This window comes from Aquarana catesbeiana, linkage group LG02, assembly GCF_042186555.1.
Source record: "Aquarana catesbeiana isolate 2022-GZ linkage group LG02, ASM4218655v1, whole genome shotgun sequence".
In the NCBI taxonomy this organism is placed as follows: domain Eukaryota; kingdom Metazoa; phylum Chordata; class Amphibia; order Anura; family Ranidae; genus Aquarana; species Aquarana catesbeiana.
Genome location: NC_133325.1, coordinates 420,049,126 through 420,071,787, shown reverse-complemented (window position 1 = coordinate 420,071,787; position 22,662 = coordinate 420,049,126). Strand labels below are relative to the sequence as shown.

The 22,662-nt window shown below is 45.8% G+C and overlaps 1 protein-coding gene across 1 annotated transcript in view; it reads left to right on the top strand.

Annotated features, from left to right (window-relative positions):
• The first annotated feature begins 720 nt into the window (after window positions 1–720).
• The window catches only part of LDLRAP1 (low density lipoprotein receptor adaptor protein 1), an 82,142-nt gene continuing 60,200 nt past the window's right edge, over window positions 721–22,662 (top strand). Inside the window, exon 1 of the mRNA XM_073615457.1 lies at window positions 721–944. Within this exon, the coding sequence (XP_073471558.1) occupies window positions 860–944 (85 nt within the window). The 5' untranslated portion in view covers window positions 721–859. The remainder of the gene's footprint in view (window positions 945–22,662) is intronic.

Sequence of the window (22,662 nt, the reverse complement as noted above, 5' to 3'; positions counted from 1 at the left end):
CTCTTTAAGCATTCCTCGCCCCCTTACATTTGGCATGTAATCTTTTTGGAGGGGGGTGGGTGCTTAGTTTTGAGTGGGACTTCCTGTCCCACTTCCTTCTTCCGAGTATGGGCCGCCTATGGGACTCCTCCTCTCCCCCTAGGCGGCCTTCTTCTGGTACACATCACAGGTCCCAGATTGCCTGTCCACTCGGAGAGCGTGGCGTGACTCGCGCATGCGCAGTGCGTGCCCGGCCGTGAACCCATAAGCTGTCACAGCCCCGGGTGCCCACAGTTTCAATGGAGGCACCGCAGAGAGGAGAGGGAGAGGAGTGAGGCTCCATGCGGCCGCATCGCTGGACCCTGGGACAGGTGAGTGCCTGTTTATTAAAATTCAGCAGCTACAATTTTGTACCTGCTGACTTTTAATAAACAAAAAAAGGCCTGGGACTCCACTTTAACGTGGGCAAAGCCTTCTGGGGCTGAAGAAGTTTCATTTTAAAATCAATCTGCAGTCTTAATTTGACAAGCAAGCAATAGTGGCAAGAATAACTGATATTGGGCCAGCCATTTCCCATATCAAACTGTTAATTAGCAGCAATGAATGGCATTATAAAGGGAATAGAAACTGCAGCGTGCTCCCGGAGGGGGACACGTGACCTATTAAACTTGAACGACAAACTTGTTGTCAGAGAAATAACAAAGAGGCGTGGCCCAGCCGTGTCAGCTGACTCCATTTACATTAAATATCCCCGCCCCCATACAGACGTGATCATTCATCGACTCCTCTGCCAAGTAAGGTGGGAGGGAGGAGATAGAGGAAAGTTTTGGTGAGCTGGGAAAAAGTTGGAGCCGGGGGCTGTGTTCGCTGGCTGGGGAAGATGGACGCACTGAAGTCTGCGGGACGGGCGATCATTAGGAGCCCCAGTCTGGCCAAGCAGTCATGGGGAGGCAGCAAGCATAAAAGTAAGTGGAGGAATCTAACCATGCCCATGGGACGTCCCCGACAAGCCGCCTTCTACAGCTGATGGCTGAGCTCAGCATACTTCTTATTGACAGCCTGCTAATGGCTGGAGAGTGTGTGATCACATTCTTCTGACTTCTCATTGTACTGGGATAGGAAGGAACACTGACATCTCTCATCACACACCTACCCATGGCCTAATACTCTGCCACTTTTATTTCCAGCACACCTACCTCATCACTGCCACCTACCACTAACTTACCCAGGCACAACTTGTACCTATACATTTGAAGTTTGTCATTGAAACCTACCTGAAATGAGAGTTCTAGAATGCTGGCTCAGCAGTAGATTTTATAATGCTGTAGGTAGTTTTCATCAGGAAATATTGTCCAAGTAGGTAGTAGCACAGTTGAGAGTAATGCTGTGTACGCACGATCGGAATTTCGGCCCGTAAAAGACCGATGAGCATTTTTCGTCGGAAAAATGCGACCGTGTGTATGCTCTATCGGACTTTTGCTGACTGGATTCCAGCCAGCAAAAGATTGGGAGCATGTTCTCAGTTTTTCAGTCGGAAAAAGTTCCTATCCGAAAATGCGATCGTCTGTATGCAATTCCCATGTGTAAAATTCCAATGCATGCTCGGAAACAATTCGACGCATGCTCAGAAGCACTGAACTTCATTTTCTCGGCTCGTCGTAGTGTTGCACGTCGCTGCGTTCTTGACGGTCATAAATTCAGCGAACTTTTGTGACCGTGTGTATGCAAGGCAAGCTTGAGTGGAATCCCATCGGAAAAGCCGTCATATCTTTTTCCGACGAGAAGTCTGATCGTGTGTACGCGGCATAATTCAAAGACAAATCTTAGTATGTGTATCTCCTAAAGTGATATTAAAGCCTTGGGCCCCCTTCACACATGCCGACTGTCCATCTGTTTTTCATCCATCCGTTGCTGGATGAAAAAACTGACATCAATGCATTCCTGTGAAAAAACTGATGTAAATGGGTGATCTTCCATGAACATTTGCGATATATATATATATATATATATATATATATATATATATATATATTAGTGTTCTCTCCTGTAGATATGTCAGAGGGTAAAGGCAAACCATTTACCACTGACAGGTGTTAACAATTAGCTTTTATTTATGTAAGTCCCCCTTTTGACACAGGTGTTCCAATCAGATCTGCCTGTCAGTTTTTCAAACGGATTTGATTTGACCCTGCAGGCTCTTCTATGGCGCGGTGGATATTCCGTAGGGTACAATATTAAGTTGGCCCACCCTTTGCGGAAGGGCATTTGTGAGGTCAGGCACTGATGTTGGATAAGAAGGCCTGGCTTGCAGTCTCATCTCTAATTCATCCCAAAGGTGTTCTATTGGGTTGAGGTCAGGACTCTGTGCAGGCCAGTCAAGTTCCTCCACTCCCAAACTCGCTCGTCCTTGTCTTTCCTTGTTTGTGCACTGGTGCGCAGTTATGTTGGAACAGGAAGAGAGAATCCCCAAACTGTTCCCACAAAATTGGGAGCATGAAATTGTCCAAAATGTTTTGTTATGCTGAAGCCTTAAAGACTCGTACACACGATCGGATTTTCTGCCGGGAATCATGTGGTGACAAACTGTTGGCGGAAAATCTGACCGTTTGTATGCTCCATCGGACAATTATTGGATTTTCCACAGACAAATGTTGGATGGCAAACTTATAAATTTTCTGTGGACAAATGTCTGTCAGATTTTCCGATCGGGTGTACAAACACGCATGCTCGCAAGCAAGGATGAGCCAGATGCGGTCGGTCTTGTAAACTAGCGTTCGTAATGGAGCATTAACATTTGTGATGTGGCAAATTATGAAATCTCGAAATGCAGCGCAGATTCTCTTCTTATTTAATGGGATAATAATGAAGCTGGTTTGCTGTTGATACTGATGGAGTTCTGCCAAACGTATTTTCAAAGGCTTTTTTTTTTTTCTTCTAGTGATATGAAGAGTAATAATATTGTGCTGGTGTCCCTTGCCAATTTTACAGTGTGTGTGGTGTGTGTTTTTTTTTTTTTTTTTTTTTTTTTTTATGTAACTGCCTGCTCCCAAACTGTCATTTGTAGTAAAACACACAGCCAAGTAGTATTCTCCACATTTATTTATTTATTTATTTTTTTTTTTGTGTGCATTAAAAAAAAACAAATAAAATTAGACATGCTATCTGCCAATAGAACTTAACCAAAAAGTGCATTCCATGCATCCAATAATATAGAAAATCTACCAAATCATTATTCAACCAAAAAATAAAATTTAAAAGCCTCATGCATGTGTCCTGCTTCTTAATATAGGGGGTCAACAATGCCAAGAGTTGTGGGGCATTGCCAGGAGCGGCATGTGAGCGGACGTGTCCCACTGAACAATAAAATCCCGGGACACCCTCCTGCAGATCCACCTGGACCTGAAACTGAGCTCCGTGGGAGCCATATTGACCCGCCTGAAAAGGCCAACATGGCGCCGTGGCTCCTCTCCCAGCGAGCACATGAGGCATGGACAAGACCAAGGATGCGGGTAAGCAGAGGTAAGAGAGGACATGCCAGCCACCCCCGCCGTTTTTCACTCACACCCGGAGGATGCATGGTCTGCACAAAGCCCCTCACAGGACACTGATCTGCCATCCCCAGACATGGAGGGGGATGAGGGAGAGCAACCTACCCTGGCTGCTATACTGAAAGCAGTTCATAGATGCACAGTGTCTGTACACACCCTCCAGGAGCAATTTGGGGGGCCTTAAAGAGGAGTTGGGCTTCATTAGACATGACCTGCAGAAAACCAGAGAACGCACTACGGCTGCTGAGGGCCGCATCAGCGATCTTGAGGATCAGCTAACCCCACTCCTTAGAGACACGCAAATTACAGCCAGGATTGCCAGGGTGAACAAACTTAAGTCAGATGACATTGAGAATCATTTGCGCAGGCACAACGTACGCATTGTGGGGTCTCTAGAAAAGACAGAGGGCAGGGACCCCACGGAATTTGTGGAGAGATGGCTCCTGGAGATCTTTGGCAAGGAGATGTTTACTCCCACTATACTCGGTCGAACGAGCACACAGTCCCATCCAGACTCCTTCCGCCAGGGCACCCGCCCTGCACTTTACTGGCCCGGCTACTCAATTACAAAGATAAGGAAATAGTGCTCCGCCAGGCTTGTGAGAGGCGAAATGTGCAGTTCAACGGAGCCTGCATCTTTCTACCCTGATTATTCTGCGGGAGTACAGAAACACAGAGCCAGATTTACAGATGTAAAGAAAAGACTACAGCATCTAAGGGCCGCCTACACCATGCTGTTCTCTGCAAAGTTGCGGATCACTGCAGGGGGACAGTCACACTTTTGAGTCTGCTGAAGATGCCTCCTCCTGGTTAGATACCAACGAACACGTCTTTCGCCAGGCTGGGAGGGGGGCTGCGGAGGGAAACTGACACCCTATTTCACCAGATGAAAGTTTGTAACATGTCAACCTGCTTTACTGGGAAGCCAAAACCTTTACCTATGTTGTTAGCGATGAGAGCAAGTGAGACTGTTAAGTACCGTTTGTAGACTTAATACAAATGTTTCCCATCAGTTCAGCCCCACTGGACGAGCGGATTGTCAGTTGGATCGTCTAGACTGACCATATGTTTCCCCTCGTTTATATCCAATTCCCCTGAAGTTGTGACAACCCCCACCATACTGCCTGTGAAACTCAGGGATGTGAATTGGCTGGCTTGGCCCCAGGTAGGGGCCTCAGTGGGCCCGGGGTTCCCTTGGTGTTCTGTTTAACTTTTTTTTCTTTTTTTTTACTGTTTTAACCAGCAACTGTTGAGCCGACACTACGGGTGAGGACATGACCTCATGGAGGACCCTGTTATGGGTGGGTCCACTTGATCAGGCATGGCACCATGACTCGGGTATGCCCCTCTCTTTTTGACCAGCAAGGTCTGGAAAGAAAGGACTGTACACTGCCTTGGGCACCCATGTCTCTAGAACTGCCTTGTCGCATTTCATATACCTTTTTTATGCTGACAAATGAGTGTTACCGACACTCTGGCAGGAGACTGTAGGAGTGTGTAGACTTTGACCCCATTAGAGCCCTTTAGGGATGAGCCGAACACCCCCCGGTTCGGTTCGCACCAGAACCTGCGAACGGACCGAAAATGCGCACGAACGTTAGAACCCCATTGACGTCTATGGGACTCGAACGTTCTAAATCAAAAGTGCTCATTTTAAAGGCTAATTTGCATGGTATTGTCCTAAAAAGGATTTGGGGACCCGGGTCCTACCCCAGGGGACATGTATCAATGCAAAAAAAACTTAAAAACGGACGTTTTTTTGGGAGCAGTGATTTTAATGATGCTTAAAGTAAAAAAAAAAGTGAAATATTCCTTTAAATATCGTACCTGGGGGGGTGTCTATAGTATGCCTGTAAAGTGGCGCGTGTTTAGAACAGTCCCTGCACCAAATGTAATTTTTAAAGGAAAAAATCTCATTTAAAACTGCTTGCGGGTTTAATGTAATGTCGGGTCCTGGCAATATGGATGAAAATCAGTGAGACAAACGGCATGGGTACCCCCCAGTCCATTACCAGGCCCTTTGGGTCTTGTATGGATATTAAGGGGAACCCCACACCCAAATTAAAATAAGGAAAGGTGTGGAGCCACAAGGCTCTATATACTCTGAACAGCAGTATACAGGCGGTGCAAACAAGACAGGGACTGTAGGTTTGTTGTTAAGTAGAATCTGTTTGTAATTTTGAACGGGTACATTTTTAACGTGTTTAGCTCCAGCCAAAAAATCTTTTTTTAAGCTTTTTGGAAAACATAGGGAAGGGTTATCACCCCTGTGACATTTGTTTTGCTGTCTTTCCTCCTCTTTAAAAGATTTCACCTCACTTTTTGTCCCAATGACAAATGTTTTTTGAAAATTTGTTTTTTTTTTTTTGTGGAACAAGGATTGGAAAGCATCAGTGGAAAGGAGAAATGTTTTTCCCATATTAACTTACAGGAGAGAATTTCCCTTCCTCGGGGTAGATTTCATCTCACTTCCTGTTGTCTCCTTCCGTTTGCAAGTAGGAGTCGTTTGTAAGTTAGATGTTTGAAAGTAGGGGCCTGCCCTATATACTCAGCATAAATTTGGCCCTTAGGTGTTGTTGTGGCCACAACAACGTAAGCCCTCACAGGGCCCTGCTGTGAAATATTAGTTCAAGAATTGTAATTGCATGCCCCTGTTGAACAGGGGCAGAAAAACTGGGCCTTTGGTGGTGCTGGTGCTACAACACTGCAACCCCTCACAGACACTCTAGTTGGAATGCAGGAACGAGCCCTGCTGCAAAGTATTGCATCAAAAATTGTAATCACACGCCCCTGTTAAACAGGGGCTGAAAAATTGTGCCTTAGGCATTGGTGGTGGCGCCCAGAACCAAAAATGTCCTTTCAAGCTATCAGCGTGATGATTGAGGAGGAAGAGGATAATTACTCAGGGATAGTCACTCAGCATCAGCATAGGCAGTCTTTGAAGGGATCTGAGATTTAAAAAAAAATTATTCGGTTACATCAGCATCAGGTGCTTTGGTAGCTGGTGGTGATCCAAGAGTGATTCATTTTTATGAAGGTCGATCGACCGAGTCGGTGGACAGACGCACCCTGTGATCGGTTACAAAGCCTCCAGCAGCACTGAATGTGCGTTCCGAAAGAACGCTGGATGCAGGACAGGCCAGTAGCTCAATTGCATACTGTGCAAGCTCTGGCCAGTGATCCATCCTCAAGACCCAGTAACCCAGAGGATTTTCGGTGGGAAAGGTGTCCAAGTCTGATCTTGCCCCTAGGTATTCCTGCACCATGTAAAACAGACGCTGGCGATGGTTGCTGGAACCGATCATACCTTGGGGCTGCGGACCAAAAAATTGTCTGAACGCATCGGTCAGACGGCCACCTTCTCCACCGCTCCTTCTTTGACTGACCGAAGCCTCAGCAACACGTTGTCCAGAAACAGGAGTTTGTAACCTCCAGGGCTGAAACAACTAATCGATTAATCGATTATGAAATTAATCGATTACTATTTTCATAATCGATTAACATAATGGGGTTAAAAATATAAAATGAGCCCTTTATAGTACAAAAAGAGCAAATAATCGCTACTGTAAATATTACTTTCACCGTTCTACAGTAAAAAATGAACCCCTTACAGTAGCAATTATTTGCTTTTTTTTTTTTTTTTTTTTTTTTTTTTTTTTTTTTTTTTTTTGTACTATGTAGGGCTCATTTTAGTTTCTTTTAACCCCATTATGTTACTAAATATCTTAGACCTGGTTCACATCTATGTGTTTTTTGGTGCTTTTTGCAGAAACGCACTACAGTTCATTTAACATGGTTTCCTATGGGACACGTTCACATCTATGCTTTTTTTTCAGCTGCTGTATATTTGGAAAGGGTCAGGGACTTTTTTTTTTTACTAACGCAAAACGGTGCTTTTTAGGTTCAATATACTTCAATGGAGAAGCTGCAGAAAATCATGTAATGCGTTTTTGCAGCAATTTGTATTTTTTAATCTGCTCAACAACAAATTGGCCAAAAAACAGTATTTCTCTTCTAATAGTGTATACAGTATATCTCTTCTGTCTGTTATTCTCAGAGTGGATTCAATATTTTGCTCCCTAACCATATAGTTGGTTGTTTATATTTACCACTGCATAGAGATATTTTAAGAATACATTGCCTTTTTTTTTTTTTTTTTTTTTTTTTAACTTTACATATTAACTAAATTATACACCACACTTTTTTTTTTTTTTTTTTTTTTTTTTTTTAAGGTGATTAATCGAAACAATAATCGGCCAACTAATCGATTATGAAAATAATCGTTAGTTGCAGCCCTAGTAACCTCCCAGTCTCTGGGAACGCGTTGCACAGACCTTTCTGCAAGGCCTCCCGAAGATGTTTCATCCTCTGCTCCCTCTGCGATGGCAAGATAAGGTCCGCAACCTTACCCTTGTAACGTGGATCAAGGAGGGTTGCCAGCCAGTATTGGTCCTTCTCCTTGATGCCACGAATACGAGGATCCTTACGCAGGCTTTGCAGGATCAGGGAGGCCATGCAGCGTAGGTTTGCTGAGGCATTCGGCCCGGAGTCCTCTGGGTCACTAAGGACGACATGGTCCGCAGCCACCTCCTCCCAGCCACGTACAAGTCCATGTGTTCTTGGGACTGATCCCTTAAAGACTGCTGCTGATGCTGAGTGCCAGGCTCCACCTTCATACTGACACAGTCCTCGTCCTCGTCCTCGTCCTCCTCTTCCTGTGTGATTGGCGGGCATGCAGAAACACTGTCTGGATAAAGGGGGGCCTTGAGAGCTAAGGAAGTCCTCCTCTTCCTGCCTCTGTTCTGCCTCAAGTGCCCTGTCCATTATTCCACGCAGCGTGTGCTCCAACAGGTGGACAAGGGGGACAGTGTCACTGATGCATGCACTGTCACTGCTCACCATCCTCGTGGCCTCCTCAAATGGTGACAGGACAGTGCATGCATCCCTGATCATGGCCCACTGGCGTGGGGGGGAAAAAAAAAACCAAGCTCCCCTGTCCTGGTGCCATAGTTGCACAGGTACTCATTGATGGCCCTCTGCTGCGTGTGCAGCCGCTGCAGCATGGCCAACGTTGAGTTCCACCTGGTGGGCATGTCACAGATTAGGCGGTTCTTGGGCAGGTTAAACTCCTTTTTGGAGGTCCGTCAGCCGAGCACTGGCATTATATGACCGGCGGAAATGCACACAGACTTTCCTGGCCTGCCTCAGGACATCCTGTAAGCCCGGGTACCTGCCCAAGAACCGCTGCACCACCAAGTTAAGGACGTGAGCCAAACAGGGCACATGGGTCATTTGTCCCTGTCGGAGGGCAGAGAGGAGGTTGGTGCCATTGTCGCAAACCACCATTCCTGCCTTAAGTTGGCGTGGCGTCAACCACCTCTGAACCTGCCCCTGCAGAGCTGACAGAACCTCTGCCCCAGTGTGGCTCCTGTCCCCCAAGCACACCAGCTCAAGCACCGCATGACATCTTTTGGCCTGCGTACTTGCGTAGCCCCTTGAATGGCTACGGAGCACCGCTGGTTCCAAGGACAAAGCACAGGAAGAGGCCATGGAGGAAGAAGAAGGGGGTGGAGGAGAGAGGTGTGTCACAGTCATTAGCATTTTGGAGGCGTGGTGGCGGAACAACCTCCAACACTACTGCACCTTGTCCTGCATCCTTCCCAGCTGCCAGCAGAGTCACCCAATGCGCCATGAAACTTAAGTAATGTCCCTGTCCATGCCTGCTGGACCATGAGTCAGCGGTAATATGCACCTGACCGCCCTGTCCAGCGAGGCATGGACATTGCCTTCCACATGCCGGTAGAGAGCCGGAATCGCCTTCCATGAGAAAAAGTGGCGTTTAGGTACCTGCCACTGAGGAACCGCACATTCCACAAACTCACGGAAGGGGGCAGAGTCTACCAACTGAAAAGGCAGCAGTTGAAGTGCTAGCAATTTTGCCAAGCTAACATTCAACCGCTGTGCATGTGGATGGCTGGGAGCAAACTTCTTTCGGCGGTGCAGCAGCTGGGGCAGGGAAATTTGCCTGGTACAATCTGACGTCGGTGTACCAAAAGCAGATTGCCCACAAGTACTTGGCTGTGACACGCCTAATTCTACACCTTCATTCCTCTCAGTGCAGGTCTCAGAGGACTGAAGGTATAGTGGGGTTGGAGATCTCAGCTGATGAGGAGCAAGGAGAGGTCCTCTTTGTTCTTTGGTGTGGGTCTTTTAGATACGCTTGCCAACGAACTGCATGGCAGGTCAACATATGTCTGGTCAAGCATGTGGTACCCAAGCAGGAGATGTTTTGGCCACGCGAGATACGCTTGAGACATATGTTGCAAATAGCAGCGGTGCGATCTGATGCACTCGTCTCAAAAAAGCCCACACCAAAGAACTTTTTGAATAACGTGCAGAGACTGCAGCGTCCTGCACATGTGGAGCTTTGGGGTGTGATGCAGTCAATGTGCTGCCCTTAGGCTGGCCCCTGGAGGGCATCCTGCCTCGTTGGTGATGTGCCTCCTCCTCCTCTCTCCTATCAGGCACCCACGTTGAGTCAGTGACCTCATCATCCCCTCCCTCCTCATCACTGGCGCAAACCTGGCAGTATGCTGCAGCAGTGGGAGAATGACTGCCAGATTGCTGTCCTTCTTGGGCACCCCCTCTGTCTGCGCTCATGTTACTGCCTTCATCGAGCTCAGTATCATCATCAGAGCCTTCCAAACACTGGGCATCCTCCTGGAGCATGTGCCCAACACTGGTCAAACAGTTTGAGGGACTCCTCAGGAGGACATGGTGGGGCTAGGGAAGGAGTCACTGATGACATTGAGCCGAGGGAAGAGGCCGCTGCTTTGCCAGACAAAGTACCCTGGGCATGGGTGAGAGAGGATGAGGACGGCTTGGTCATCCACTCGACCAAGTCTTCCGCATGTTGTGGCTCAACACGGCCAGCTGCCGAAAAAAAGCCCAAGCGTGTCCCACGGCCACATGCTGATGAGGATGCACCGTCTCCATGACCAGCACTAGACACAGAGCCTGCTTGTGACTGTCTGCCTCTCCTTCTTGGCCTTCCAGACATACTAATGGCCTGTAGCTGCACTAAGCGTGTGTGTGTGTGTGTGTGTGTGTGTGTGTGTGTGTGTGTGTGTGTGTGTGTGTGTGTGTGTATATATGTGTATCTATCTCTCTATCTCACCACCAACCTTCTACAGGTAGGTCTAGCTGCACACTGTGAGCAGGACGCACCCCACTAACTTGTAAATAGTCTAGCTGCACACTGTGAGCAGGACGCACCCCACTAACTTGTAAATAGTCTAGCTGCCTGACTGTGGTACTAATAAGATCAAAAGAACACCAGTAATTTTCTTCAGGTAGCTGTATATACTGTAACAAGACAAGCCTGCCTGTCAGTAAGAAGATAACAAGAACGGATCTAGCTAAACTGAATACGGTGTGTATATGTTGACATAATTTGTTCAGGTAACTTAGAGGTGTAGGCAGGAATTGGGAGGAATGCTGAGCTTCTCTGTGTAGGAGGCAGACCTCATGAGTGGTGACAAGGCAAGGAGATGCTTGGGGTTAACGGTAACTTGTATCCTTATCCTAATGAATACTGAGTGATGTGTGCACGGATTGTACTATTGAACCATATATGCCTGGATTCCATGATGATTGGTGATCTATTTCTGTAAGGATTGTTGCTGGTTGTAAACTGTACGGTTTTGTTCCAATAAAAACTTTATTTGAGAAAAAAAAACACAATGCCAAGAGTTGGTAAAAGCAGGGGTCCGTCATCCGGAGAGAATTCTGAAAATCATTTTGGATTATTCTCCTGGAGCTCCCGTAGCAAAGGCATATGACATAATTGGTTACGATTAATAAAGCAACTTCCTCTAATAAATGACACTTTATCTATTCCGATTCCGCAACATGGCTGGTTGAAGAACAGCTGCTCGGAAACTGAAAAGTGCGAATCAACACTCTCCAACTTCTACTAACACAAAATTTAGCAGAAGGAGCCCAAAGGGTGGCGACTGACAATTAAACTTCCTCTTTATTTGCCTGTAGTACGTCACTACATCCGTGTTTGTTGGCAGACAATTGTGTACCGTTTTTGTATGCAATTGCCCCCCCCCCCCTTTTCCTACTGACGGGAGCTTACAACGATCAGCTTTTTTCTGTAAAACCTTTATCCCAAATGGGGAAACAGTTTTCTGTAACTGATTTATAAAGAGTAAGCTGGAGTTTGGCTTCAATTTGTTACTCTAGTTAAATCTGCTAGTCCATCTAACGCTGCATCCACCCCCCCAGACTGACTGCTGTTGTCCAAAGGTGCCCTCTGTGCTATTTCATCGAGAGTGCTGGACTCTAATACAGGAGTGTTACTGGCCAGATCACCAGGTGAAAACGGAGGGAGAAAAGCCTGAAGCAGAAAACTAATGCAGCCACCACATTTAAGGATTAATAAGCTGCAATATTACATTTTTGGGTTTAATTCTGCTTTAAAGGCACATTGGACATTGCAAAGAGCACATTGGTAGGGTGTGTTGTGTGGGGTTTTTTTTTTTTTTTTTTTTTTCCTGAACCCAATCATTCCAGCAATGAGCCAAGCAGTTCCAGCCTCTGTCTTGGGTTCTCATTGGAAAGATTGATAGCAAGGAGCCAATGGCTTCCGCAGCTGTCAATCAAATGACACGGGGGGGGGGGGGGCGCTGGGGCCAAGACTCCGGAGAGTGCCAGCATGCGTGCCCCCATGAAATGCGGCTCTCCATTGGGGGCACTCGATGAAGAAGAGGGGCAGGAGCACAGCGGAGGAACCTCAGAAAAGGAGGATCGGGCCGCTCTGTGCAAAACCCTTACACAGCAGGTAAGTGTGTATGTGTGTGTGTGTGTGTGTGTGTATATGTGTGTGTGTGTATATATATATATATATATATATATATATATATATATATATATATATACATACATACATACATACATACATACATACATACATACATACATACATCTTAAAAGTGACCATGGTGTAATTGCTAAAATTCATCAAATTTGGTGATTAAATGGCCATCCATGCTGTCACATACACGGTGCAAATTTCTGTGGTTGCAGGAAAAATTCACGCCCGTGCACCCCTTAGTGGCGCATTTTTGCGTGCACCCAATCACATCATGCTGCAGCTTGATGCAGTGCTATTTAAAGAAACGGGGGGGAGTTGAAGACTTCCTGTTGCTTACAGGTATGGTAGCTCAATAAAATATATGGTCTGCTCTACCTATGATGTAGGTGTGCAAATGTGCATGCAGAGTTCTGAATCGCACCTCCTATCAGAATCCCGCATCCTCAGTCACCCTTTTCGTATCAGCCACTCCCCTTCACGTTAAAATACCCCCCCCCCCCACATTGCTATCTTTTGCTCCGCCTCCTGTCCTACAGACAGGGAAGGTGGGAGACGCAGCAGGTTTGGACAGGGGGCAGGATCTGCAAACTGCTGACTACTTGCTAGGACTGCTCTGCATTCTAGCAACCAAACCCCTCGTCTACTTGGGTAGGCCTCCCCTCCATTCAGAGCTGTCCTGATTCCTGTTGGCTCCTAAATGGTGGGGCTGTGACGCTCGGTCTGGATGGGACACTAACCTGGTCTGCCACTTGTGCTCATAAGATTACCGTATATACTCGAGTATAAGTCGAGGCCCTAATTTACCACAAAAAAATGGGGAAAACTTATTGACCTGAGTAGAAGACGAGGGTGAGAAATGCACTGTGCCCATTTGCAGCCATAGGTTCCCCCGAACTTCAAACTCGGTAGTTAAGGGTTCCTAGATGCCCCCTAGCTGCAGCCAGAATTTGGGGTCTCTGAACCCAAAGGGTCCCGAAATAACATTGCTGCAGATGGACACAGTTAACCGAATTTGGGGCCCCGTATCTCCGGGCCACTTAGTGCTAGGAACCCCAAATTTGGTGTGCAAATTACTAGCACCATAAAATATCCAAAGCTGGGGTTTCTAGCACCAAGTGGCCCCGAGATACGGGGCCCCAAAATCGGTTCAGAAAATGTCAAGCACTTTTCTGCAGCAGAGAATGACATTTTCTGAACCTACTTTGGGGCCCCGTATCTCGGGGCCACTTGGTGCTAGGAACCCCAGCTTGGATATGTTATGGTACCAGTTCTACTGGGTTTGCACACCAAATGTATGGGTTCCTAGCACCAAGTGGCCCTGAGATACGGGGCCCCAAATTCGGGTCGGAAAATGAAATTTTTTGCTGCATAAAAGTGCTTGACTCGAGTGGGGGCACTTTCAGCACAAAAAAATGTGCTGAAAAACTCGACCTATACTCAAGTATATACGGTATATGAATAACAAACTTTTCTTTCACTCATGTTCGTGTTTGACTGAAGCTATTTATTCATCAACTGTGTTTACTCTTTTTAAATCATAATCGCAACAGAAACTACCCAAATGACCCTGATCAAAAGTTTACATACCCCAGTTCTTAATACCGTGTATTTCCCCCTTTAACATCAATGACAGCTTGAAGGCTTTTGTGGTATTTGTGGATGAGGCTCCTTATCTTCTCAGATGGTATGGCTGCCCGTTCCTCTTGGCAAAAAGCCTCCAGTTCCTGTAAATTCTTGGGCTGTCTTGCATGAACTGCACATTTGAGATCTCCCCAGAGTGGCTCAATGATATTGAGGTCAGGAGACTGAGAGCCACTGCAGAACCTTCACTTTATTCTGCTGTATTCAATGACAGGTTGACTTGGCCTTGTGTTTTGGATCATTTGTCATGTTGGAATGTCAGAGTATGTCTGATGTGCAGCTATCTGGCTGATGAATGCAAATGTTCTTACAGTATTTTTTTGATAACATACTGCATTCATCTTGCACAGGAAATTTGGTCAAAATTGATGGCCTTTTTTGTAGCTCGCACATCAGCGATCCACCGCCGCCGTACCTTTTCATCATAGGCCTTGTTGACTCTTCTAAATTTTGGTCTTGTCACTCCAAATGACTTTGTGCCAGAAGGTTTGAGGCTTGCCTCTGTGCTATTTGGTGTATTGTAAACGGGATACTTTGCTGCATTTGTGTAGTAATGGCTTTTTTTTTTTTTTTTTTTTTTTCTGCGACTCGACCATGCAGCCCATCTTTCTTCAAGTGCCTCCTTATTGTGCATCTTGAAACAGCCACACCACATATATTTTCAGAGTCCTAAAGTTATTTGTGGGTTTTTCTTTGCATCCCAATATATAAATATAAAATATATAATTTTTTTTTTTTTTTTTTTTTTTTTTTAAATATTCTCTATTAAAAAAAAAAAAAAAAAAAATCTGCACATGATTGAACAGGGTTACAGTACGTCGACGCGTTGAAATGCCTCCTTCATTTAATCACCCCCTAGGTTTCACATGTTGAGTAATGCACTCTGTGATTAATTATGCAAGCAGCCCAAAGCTTGGCAGGCTGGCTGAAGATTTAATCAATCGGATAAAGTGTAGTGTTACTCTTGGTACAGATGATGGTGGATAATACAAAGGAAGCATTTTTGATGTCTTTGTAGTTGGGACAGTGCATCACAAAGACAAGTGGATACTATAGAACAGGATCAAGAACGCTGTAAATGGTTAACCATTTAAATAGGAAACTTGTCTTTTTGTAGGGATGATCTTGTGACTGGCACTCCAGAATAGATGGCCTGTACCCAGAGGCCACTTGTCACAACCATCTTGTCTTCCAACAACTACATACAGTATGTTTCAGATGTATTTTGAAGCTCCACGATGGTACAACATATTGACTGGAACACTCATTAAAATGCTACACTTCCTTTTTTTTTTTTTTTTTTTTTTTTTTTTTTTTTTTTTCTACATGTGTCCAGAAATTGGTCACATGCAGGTAATTGGCTTTGCCAGGTAATGCATGGTATTGTGACTAGTATATAGACCAGGGATATGCAATTGGCAGACCTTCAGCTGTTGCTAGACTACATGTCCCATCATGCCTGACAGCCACAAGCTTGACTCCTAGAAGCAGTCTTGTTATGCCTCATGGGACTTTTAGTTCTGCAACAGCTGGAGGTCTGCTAATTTCATATCCCTGGTATAAACTGATGGACCTTGGGGGTGGTGGAATTTGGACTGATCTGCTGCAAGACTGTGTGTTTCAGTTTATTTCCTGCAGCTTTGTCAAATGCACCATATGTTTTAGCTTGAAGCCTAATGGTCAAAGCCCGTGTGAAGGTGGAGACCAGCATTTAGTTCCAGTCTGTCAGTAAACATTTCATACTGCTTGGAGTAAGGCAGCATTTTAGTGTTGCATTTTCTCTGATTGTAGAACAGGTGCCTATGAACAAGCTGCAATGCTCTGTCATGGAACCAGCCTTCCTAAGGCTTGCTAAAACTGGAGTTCAGATTTACACAATGCTTCCTGTAAGCAGATATGTGAAACTTACCCTTGAAGTTGCTGCTGCTGGATGGTTTTCCATATGACATTGACTCTTCTTGCAATGCCATGCCCACTGAAACGCCAATGCCAAAGTGTGTGGGTTTGTGTGTGTGGTTTTTTTTTTTTTTTTTTTTTTTTTTTTTTTTTAGCAAATGCTCCCCATAGAACAATATAGGGCATGACCATAACAGATAACCATTTGGTACAACCCCACAAACTTTGAGAACCTCTCAAGAGAAAATATATAATTTTATCCAGTGAGATTCTAAGGCCCCTTTCACACTGGGGCGGTGGGGGCTGCTGTACTGTCGTTCTTGTAGCGGTATTCGGCCGCTAGCGGTTCGGTTTTAACCCCCGCTGGCGGCCGAAAAAGGGTTAAATCCGCTCGTACAGCGCGGCTATAGCCGTGCTGTCCCATTGATTTCAATGGGCAGGAGCGGTGAATAAACCGCTCCTTCCCCGCTCCAAAGAAGCGGCTCGCAGGACTTTTTTTACCGTCCTGCGAGCGCACCGCTTCAGTGTGAAAGCCCGAGGGCTTTCACACTGAACAAACAGCGGAGGCTGTTTAGGGGCGGTTTTCAGGCGGTATTTTTAGTGCAATACCGCCTGAAAACCGCTCCAGTGTGAAAGGGGCCTAACTAAAGCATGTGGATCCTTCAGGCTTTAACAACCCCCCCCCCCCCCATGTACTATTAAACATTGGGGCCGTCCAAAGTTCATGTCTGAGTGGATTTAAATGGGGGGGGGGGGTCCATGTTAAAGGATGTAAATGCCAAAATGTTGTCCCAAGCACCACCATGCAGTCTTTGATACAGATGGCAAATTTGTGGCCTCTCGCCACTTGCAGCCTGTAATTAAGTCACCTCCCACTCTTTTGGCATCAAGAGCCAGTGGCATTGGTGGTGCATTGGGACTCTGTGGCAACAATCTCTCTAGGAACCAATGGTCCCCCTTTCCTTCAGCACACTGGGTGTCTTCAACAGCTGTTCCTTCAAAAGACTGGGCTGCCATATCTGCATAGAACTCCATGAGGAACTCTCATAATCCGTAACTCTCTCCAACTCAGCAGCCTGAATCTCTGGTCATCTTTCTCATCCTACATGCAACTGCTCTGAGCCTGGGATTCTTTGTGAGGGGAGGGGTTCCCCGGGGGGGGGGGGGTTCCCCCTCCCCAGCTGACCTTCTATGGTGATCAGTCGGCTCAATGCTACTTAGTATTTCAAATTTGGGCAGATTTGTTTTTGCAACATCGCTATCTGTAGTGGCGGTAGTTGAGTCTCTAATGCTGGCAGGATTTACACTGTCTCCAGTCAGCATCGCCCTCTCATTGCACCTCCATTTTACTGTTCTTTAAAGTGATTTGTAAAGTCGTGTGGGTGTGTGGTTTTCCTATTAAAATAACAATCCTGTAATATTTAACTGCTCTGTACAGTTGGTTTTGCGCAGAGCAGCCCAGATCCTCAATCTTTTGTTCATTGACTGACACAGCACTTCCGTTCTTGACCTTGGGGTTATATCACCACCTTCAGGAGTAGGACTAGGCAGAAAAAAAGGGTTTTGCCTAGTCTAGAAGGACCTGGGACCTGTGGTTCATGGGGTGTGTGTTTTTTGTTTTTTGTTTTTTGTTTTATTCTCATTAGTTTTCGTCTTCATCTGCAATCAACTGCTGGGCTGGGTGACGGGCAGGATATCAGCCTGGCCACCGAGCATGCGCAGACCTGAACTCCACACTGGGTCGGCTGAGACGAGCCCCATCCTGGACCGGGACGGCCGGCGGGCTAGATGCCTCGCAGGGACACATATGACCAGGCACCTGACGTCTGAGTCGGCGTCACCGTGGCCGACAGTCGCACTGTTTAGGCGGGAGGAGGATCTGTCTCGGGAGTATGACCCACAATTTCTGCTGGATGGGTAAGTACATGCGCCACCGGCACGGTTTGGAGCAGCTGGGTACTCCCTGGGGTGGTCGGTTCTGGGGAATCTCCTCCTCCTCCCCCCCCCCCCCTCCCCCGTTGCGTTACCTGGCAGCTGTCGCAGTCAGGTGCTGGGTGCCACTAGGTTTATGTTTTGGCCCCTACTTGACCTTTTGTAGGGTGCTCTCTTCCAGGTGCGGTGTGTTCCCTCTTCCTCTAAAATGTCCCCTACCCCTCCATCTTCTGGGGAGGACTCTGATCCTGAGCCAGGCTCAGCTGTAGCGGGTGGCCCCTAATCCTTTGCACAGTAAGAAGGAATCCGTCGCTGCGCATTAAAAAGCACTGGTGGGCACACTCATTACGGCGGTGCGCGATACCTTGACAATTGAGGGTTCGGCAGAGGTCTGTCCCCTTTTGGGTCTCGTAAGCCGGACCGCATCGCAAAGGTGTTTTCCTTGCCTGTCTTATTTCGATAAGTTTATTTACAAGGATTGCGATTGCCCGCAGCGGCCCTTTTCAGTCCCAAGGCGTTTTTGTTGCGTTACCACTTTTGAGGAGAGTCTGCTAAAGAAATGGGCTTCCCCCCTCCTGTCCTTTTGATCCTCCAGTATCTAGGTTGAACAAAGCGGCCAGACGGTCACTCGGTCTATGTTTATGATGGCAGGTTTGGCCCTTTGTCTAGTGTTGGCCATGGCTCTGGTGTCGCAGACGCTTACTGAGTGAGCTAAGCTATTACACCACGAGTTGGGTAATGGGCAAATTTCTCTGGTCTGTGTGGAACTGGCAGACCAGTTGGTGCAAGGGCTCAAGTATGTTTGTAATGCTGCCTTGGACACGGCCCTGTTACTTTCTAAAATCTGTGTCAGCCATGGTTCTTTGCCGGTTGCTTTTGGCCTAAGCGCTTAAGTCGGCGGACCAAACATCTAGGGCTCTGGCGGAATTGCCTTTCCAGGGTTGGCGGCTATTTGGAGCCACTCTGGACAACCTTAAAGGATATTACTGGGGGGGGGGGGAAGAGCACCTTTCTCCCGCAGTCCAAAAAGGGCAAGGAGTCCTGTCGCAGCTCCTGGTGTCCATTCAGACAGTTGCGGTTTGGCACTGCCTCCTCTTTCCTGATTAGCTAACTGAGTTTGACAGCAGTGGGAGCCAATTGTGCCACTGCTGTGTCAGCCAATCTGGAGTAAGTCCCAGACTGACTAGGCACTTGTGGACATCTCTGGATAGAAATGGGGCTAAGGGCTGCTGCACACAAAGCCGTGTGTGTGTGTGTGTGTGTGTGTGTGTGTGTGTGTGTGTTTTGTTAGCTCAGGCGGCTGTGGGCAACACAAGTTGCTGCTTGTCCAGATCACCTTTTATGTACATGATGGAACTATGACAGGGATATGTTTGATACTGTTTATCGCAAACACTATTGCCGCTGAGGGCTCTAAGGATCCTCTTAGCCTATATTAAGGCTTAATGTACACAGGACTTTTTACAACCTCGCCTGAACGATTTAACTTGACAGATAGTAACCCACTTTTTTAATGTCCGTTTTGAATTTAGAAGTGTTTGAAAAAGGCCTCTAAACTCAACTGCCTAAACGACATTAAACAAATCTGTGTACATGTAAGGCCTTCATGTATGCTGCTGCCCCTGAATTCTCCCCAATGTTATCTTATCTGTCTGTACATTTAGTCATTTCTAGGCAGTTGATTTTAGAAGCACTTTTTTGGAATGCAAAAGTTTAGAGGCATTTAAAGTTCCAGACATGGTAACTTGTAGCCATGTTTTTTCATTTTGGGCTATTTTTAAAATGAGAGGTGTGTGTGTGTGTGTGTGTGTGTGTGTGTGTGTGTGTGTGTGTTGCCGATTACGATCTGTAAAGTTAAACTTCTTTTGAAAGGGGGCCAGATTTGATGGTGAACACCGACCATTTTGCCTGACGTTCTTTTAACCATTAAAATTCGGTGTGTGTTCGTCCGAGCACTAATACACTGCCCAACAAGAATTCTCTTGCCTTTGTGGCTGTGTGGTGAAGAGCAGCTCGGGTGTGTTAATTGTAAATAAAGAACTGTGAAGCAAAATAAGGGTTAGTGCCCATATGCAGCCCCCACCGTTGCCATCGGTGCAGCCTGATGCCCATCTGCAACCTTGGATGGGACAGGGAGGGGGGCGGGATGAGCTCCGACAGATTACATACAGGAGAATGTGTTTTCTTGGTGGCCTCTTTAATATAAAGTCCCGCCTCCTATGATGCACAGAACAGTCATCCAACGACCGTGCAGGAGATGGGACTTCCTATTACAGAGGCCACCATGCAAAAAAGAAATTCACCTGTATGTACGGCACTTGTCCCGCCTCCTCCCTGTCCCCTCCAAGGCAGCCAGCATGTATATCTTTTGTGGAGTTCGGGGATTCATTGGGGGGGGCCACAAGATATACATGTCCAAATCACCAGATGGGCCCTTCGAAACCAGAATGCGGCCCGGACTTTGGACATGCCGGCCTTTGGAGTTAAATCGTTCAGGAAAGGTTGTAAAAAAAGTCCCATGTACATGAAGCCTAAGAAGGCCTATGGGTCAACCCAAAACGGAAGGGGGGGGAAATGGGCAGAGGCTGTGGCTTTGTTTTTTTGTTTTTTTCCCGTAATTTCTAGCAGAAAGCTTTGTTTGTAAACCCTATTGCACTTCCTCTTATTTGGCTTGCTCAGTAGTTAGGTTTGAGAAGTGTGTAGTTTAACCGCTTCAGCCCTGGAAGATTTTACCCTCTTCCTGACCAGAGCACTCTGCGATTCGGCACTACATAGCTTTAACTGACAATTGCGCAGTCATGCAGCGTCACAAATAGAGCTTTCTTTTGGAGGTATTTGATCACCTCTGCGGCGACAAGTTTGAAAGCATTATTTTTTCGCTATAATAAATATCCCCCCCCAAAAAAAACTACATGCATGCCTACATATTCTCTATCTCTCCTCAGTTTAGGCCGATTTATGTATTCTACATATTTTTGTTAAAAAAAAAAAAAAAAAAAAACCCCAATAAGGGTATATTGATTGGTTTGCGTAAAAGTTATAGCGTCTACAAAATAGGGGTTCGTTTTATGGCTTAATTATATATATTTTTTTTTTTTTTTTGCAGCGATCTGCAACATTATGTCGGACACTTTTGGGACCATTTGTCATTTATACAGTGATCAGTGCTATAAAAGATGCACTGATTACTGTGTAAATGGCAGTGAAGGGGTTAAGTATCTAGGGAGTGGTTCTAACTGGGGGGAATGGGCTTCAAGTCACATGACAGCGATCACCGCTCCCAATGAGGAGCGGTGATCTGTCATGACAGAAGCCAGAACAGGGAAATACCTTGTTTACATTTGCTTTAACTGATGTACTACTAAATGTTCACCTCTTACTAATCATTTTTCCCACATGTATTGGGCATGTAATCAAAACTGGAACAGCTGTGCATGGTAGGCAATGTTTCTGTCTTTGGCTTCAGCTAAACTTTGAAAATTTAAGGATAGAAGCAAATTGAGTGCCATGCACAGCTGCTTCAAATTGTCAGCTCCAGTTTTGATAAATTCAATCTCATCTAACAAGATGCCAGTTTTACTGTCCCCCAGGAAGTTACAACTAGACCACTTTTTTAGTATTGAATTTCTAATGTCCTGTGGTCTGTAACTAGGTAGTTGACCTTGGTTCAAGAAATTTATTGAAGATAATTGTACTACTGTCAGATTTTTGGAAACTCAATGCTTGTTTTTCTACAAAAAAGTAGATGTTTCCCTCCCTCTTGACCCCTATGTCCTCTATCTAAAAGTCAGCTCTGGCTCTACCCTTGACACATTCGTATGCCATTTTCTATATGAAGAAACTTGTCTTTCATTTCACTTGCTTGTTTCTGAAAATCTTCCATGCTTGAGTAATTTTTGTCTTGGAGTAATAAATTTTGTCTCGTGTGGGTTTTTTTTTTTTTTATTGCTCTTATTACATGTCTCGGATGACAACTTCCAGGATTGCATATTTAGAAGTTGACTTCCTATAAGATTAAACCACTTTAGCTCCTGCTAGTGGCATATTCAACATTTTATAAGAAGTAAAAGATATAACGCCAACATGTCCGGGGAGGGAGAAAAAAATTGAAAACCGAATCCTGGAGTTGGAAAAGATCACCTCCAAAAAAAACTTTTTAAACTTGTGTAGCTAATCGCCTTCTCAATGGCACACATTTTGACTTTCAACTGTGGTCATTTTTGATTTAGCTCGGCATGAAAAGCTTTCCTGGTAGTGCAACTGAAGCAAACAATCATACAGGTGGCAAGGCATTGTCAAAAGATCTCCAGAATAAAGTTGTGGACACACAAGTCAGATGGATGCAAAAAAAAAAAAAAAAAAAAAAAAAATGTTCCAAGGCTTTATCAATGTCTAGACGCACAGTGAAGTCTATAAGAAGTGGAAGGTATTTGGTACAACACAGACCATCCCTGGATCAGGACATCGCTCCAAACTGGTTGAAGGAGACGGGAGGAAACTGGTGAACAAGGGTACCAAGAGGCCTATAGTAACTCTGAAGCAGTTACAGGAATGTATGACAGAGTTGTCATTGTGTGCATGTGACAATATCACATTCTCCACAAATGTGGCTAGTATTGGAGGGTTGCAAGAAAAGACTTCTCAAGAAAGACCACAATCAGTTGAGCTTTGCCAAAACTTGCCTTGAAGATTCTGAGGCCACATGGAAAAATGTTCTGGTCAGATGGGACTAAAATGTAATTGGGTCTTCACACCAAACAATGGCTAGAAATTAGGGGTGCACCA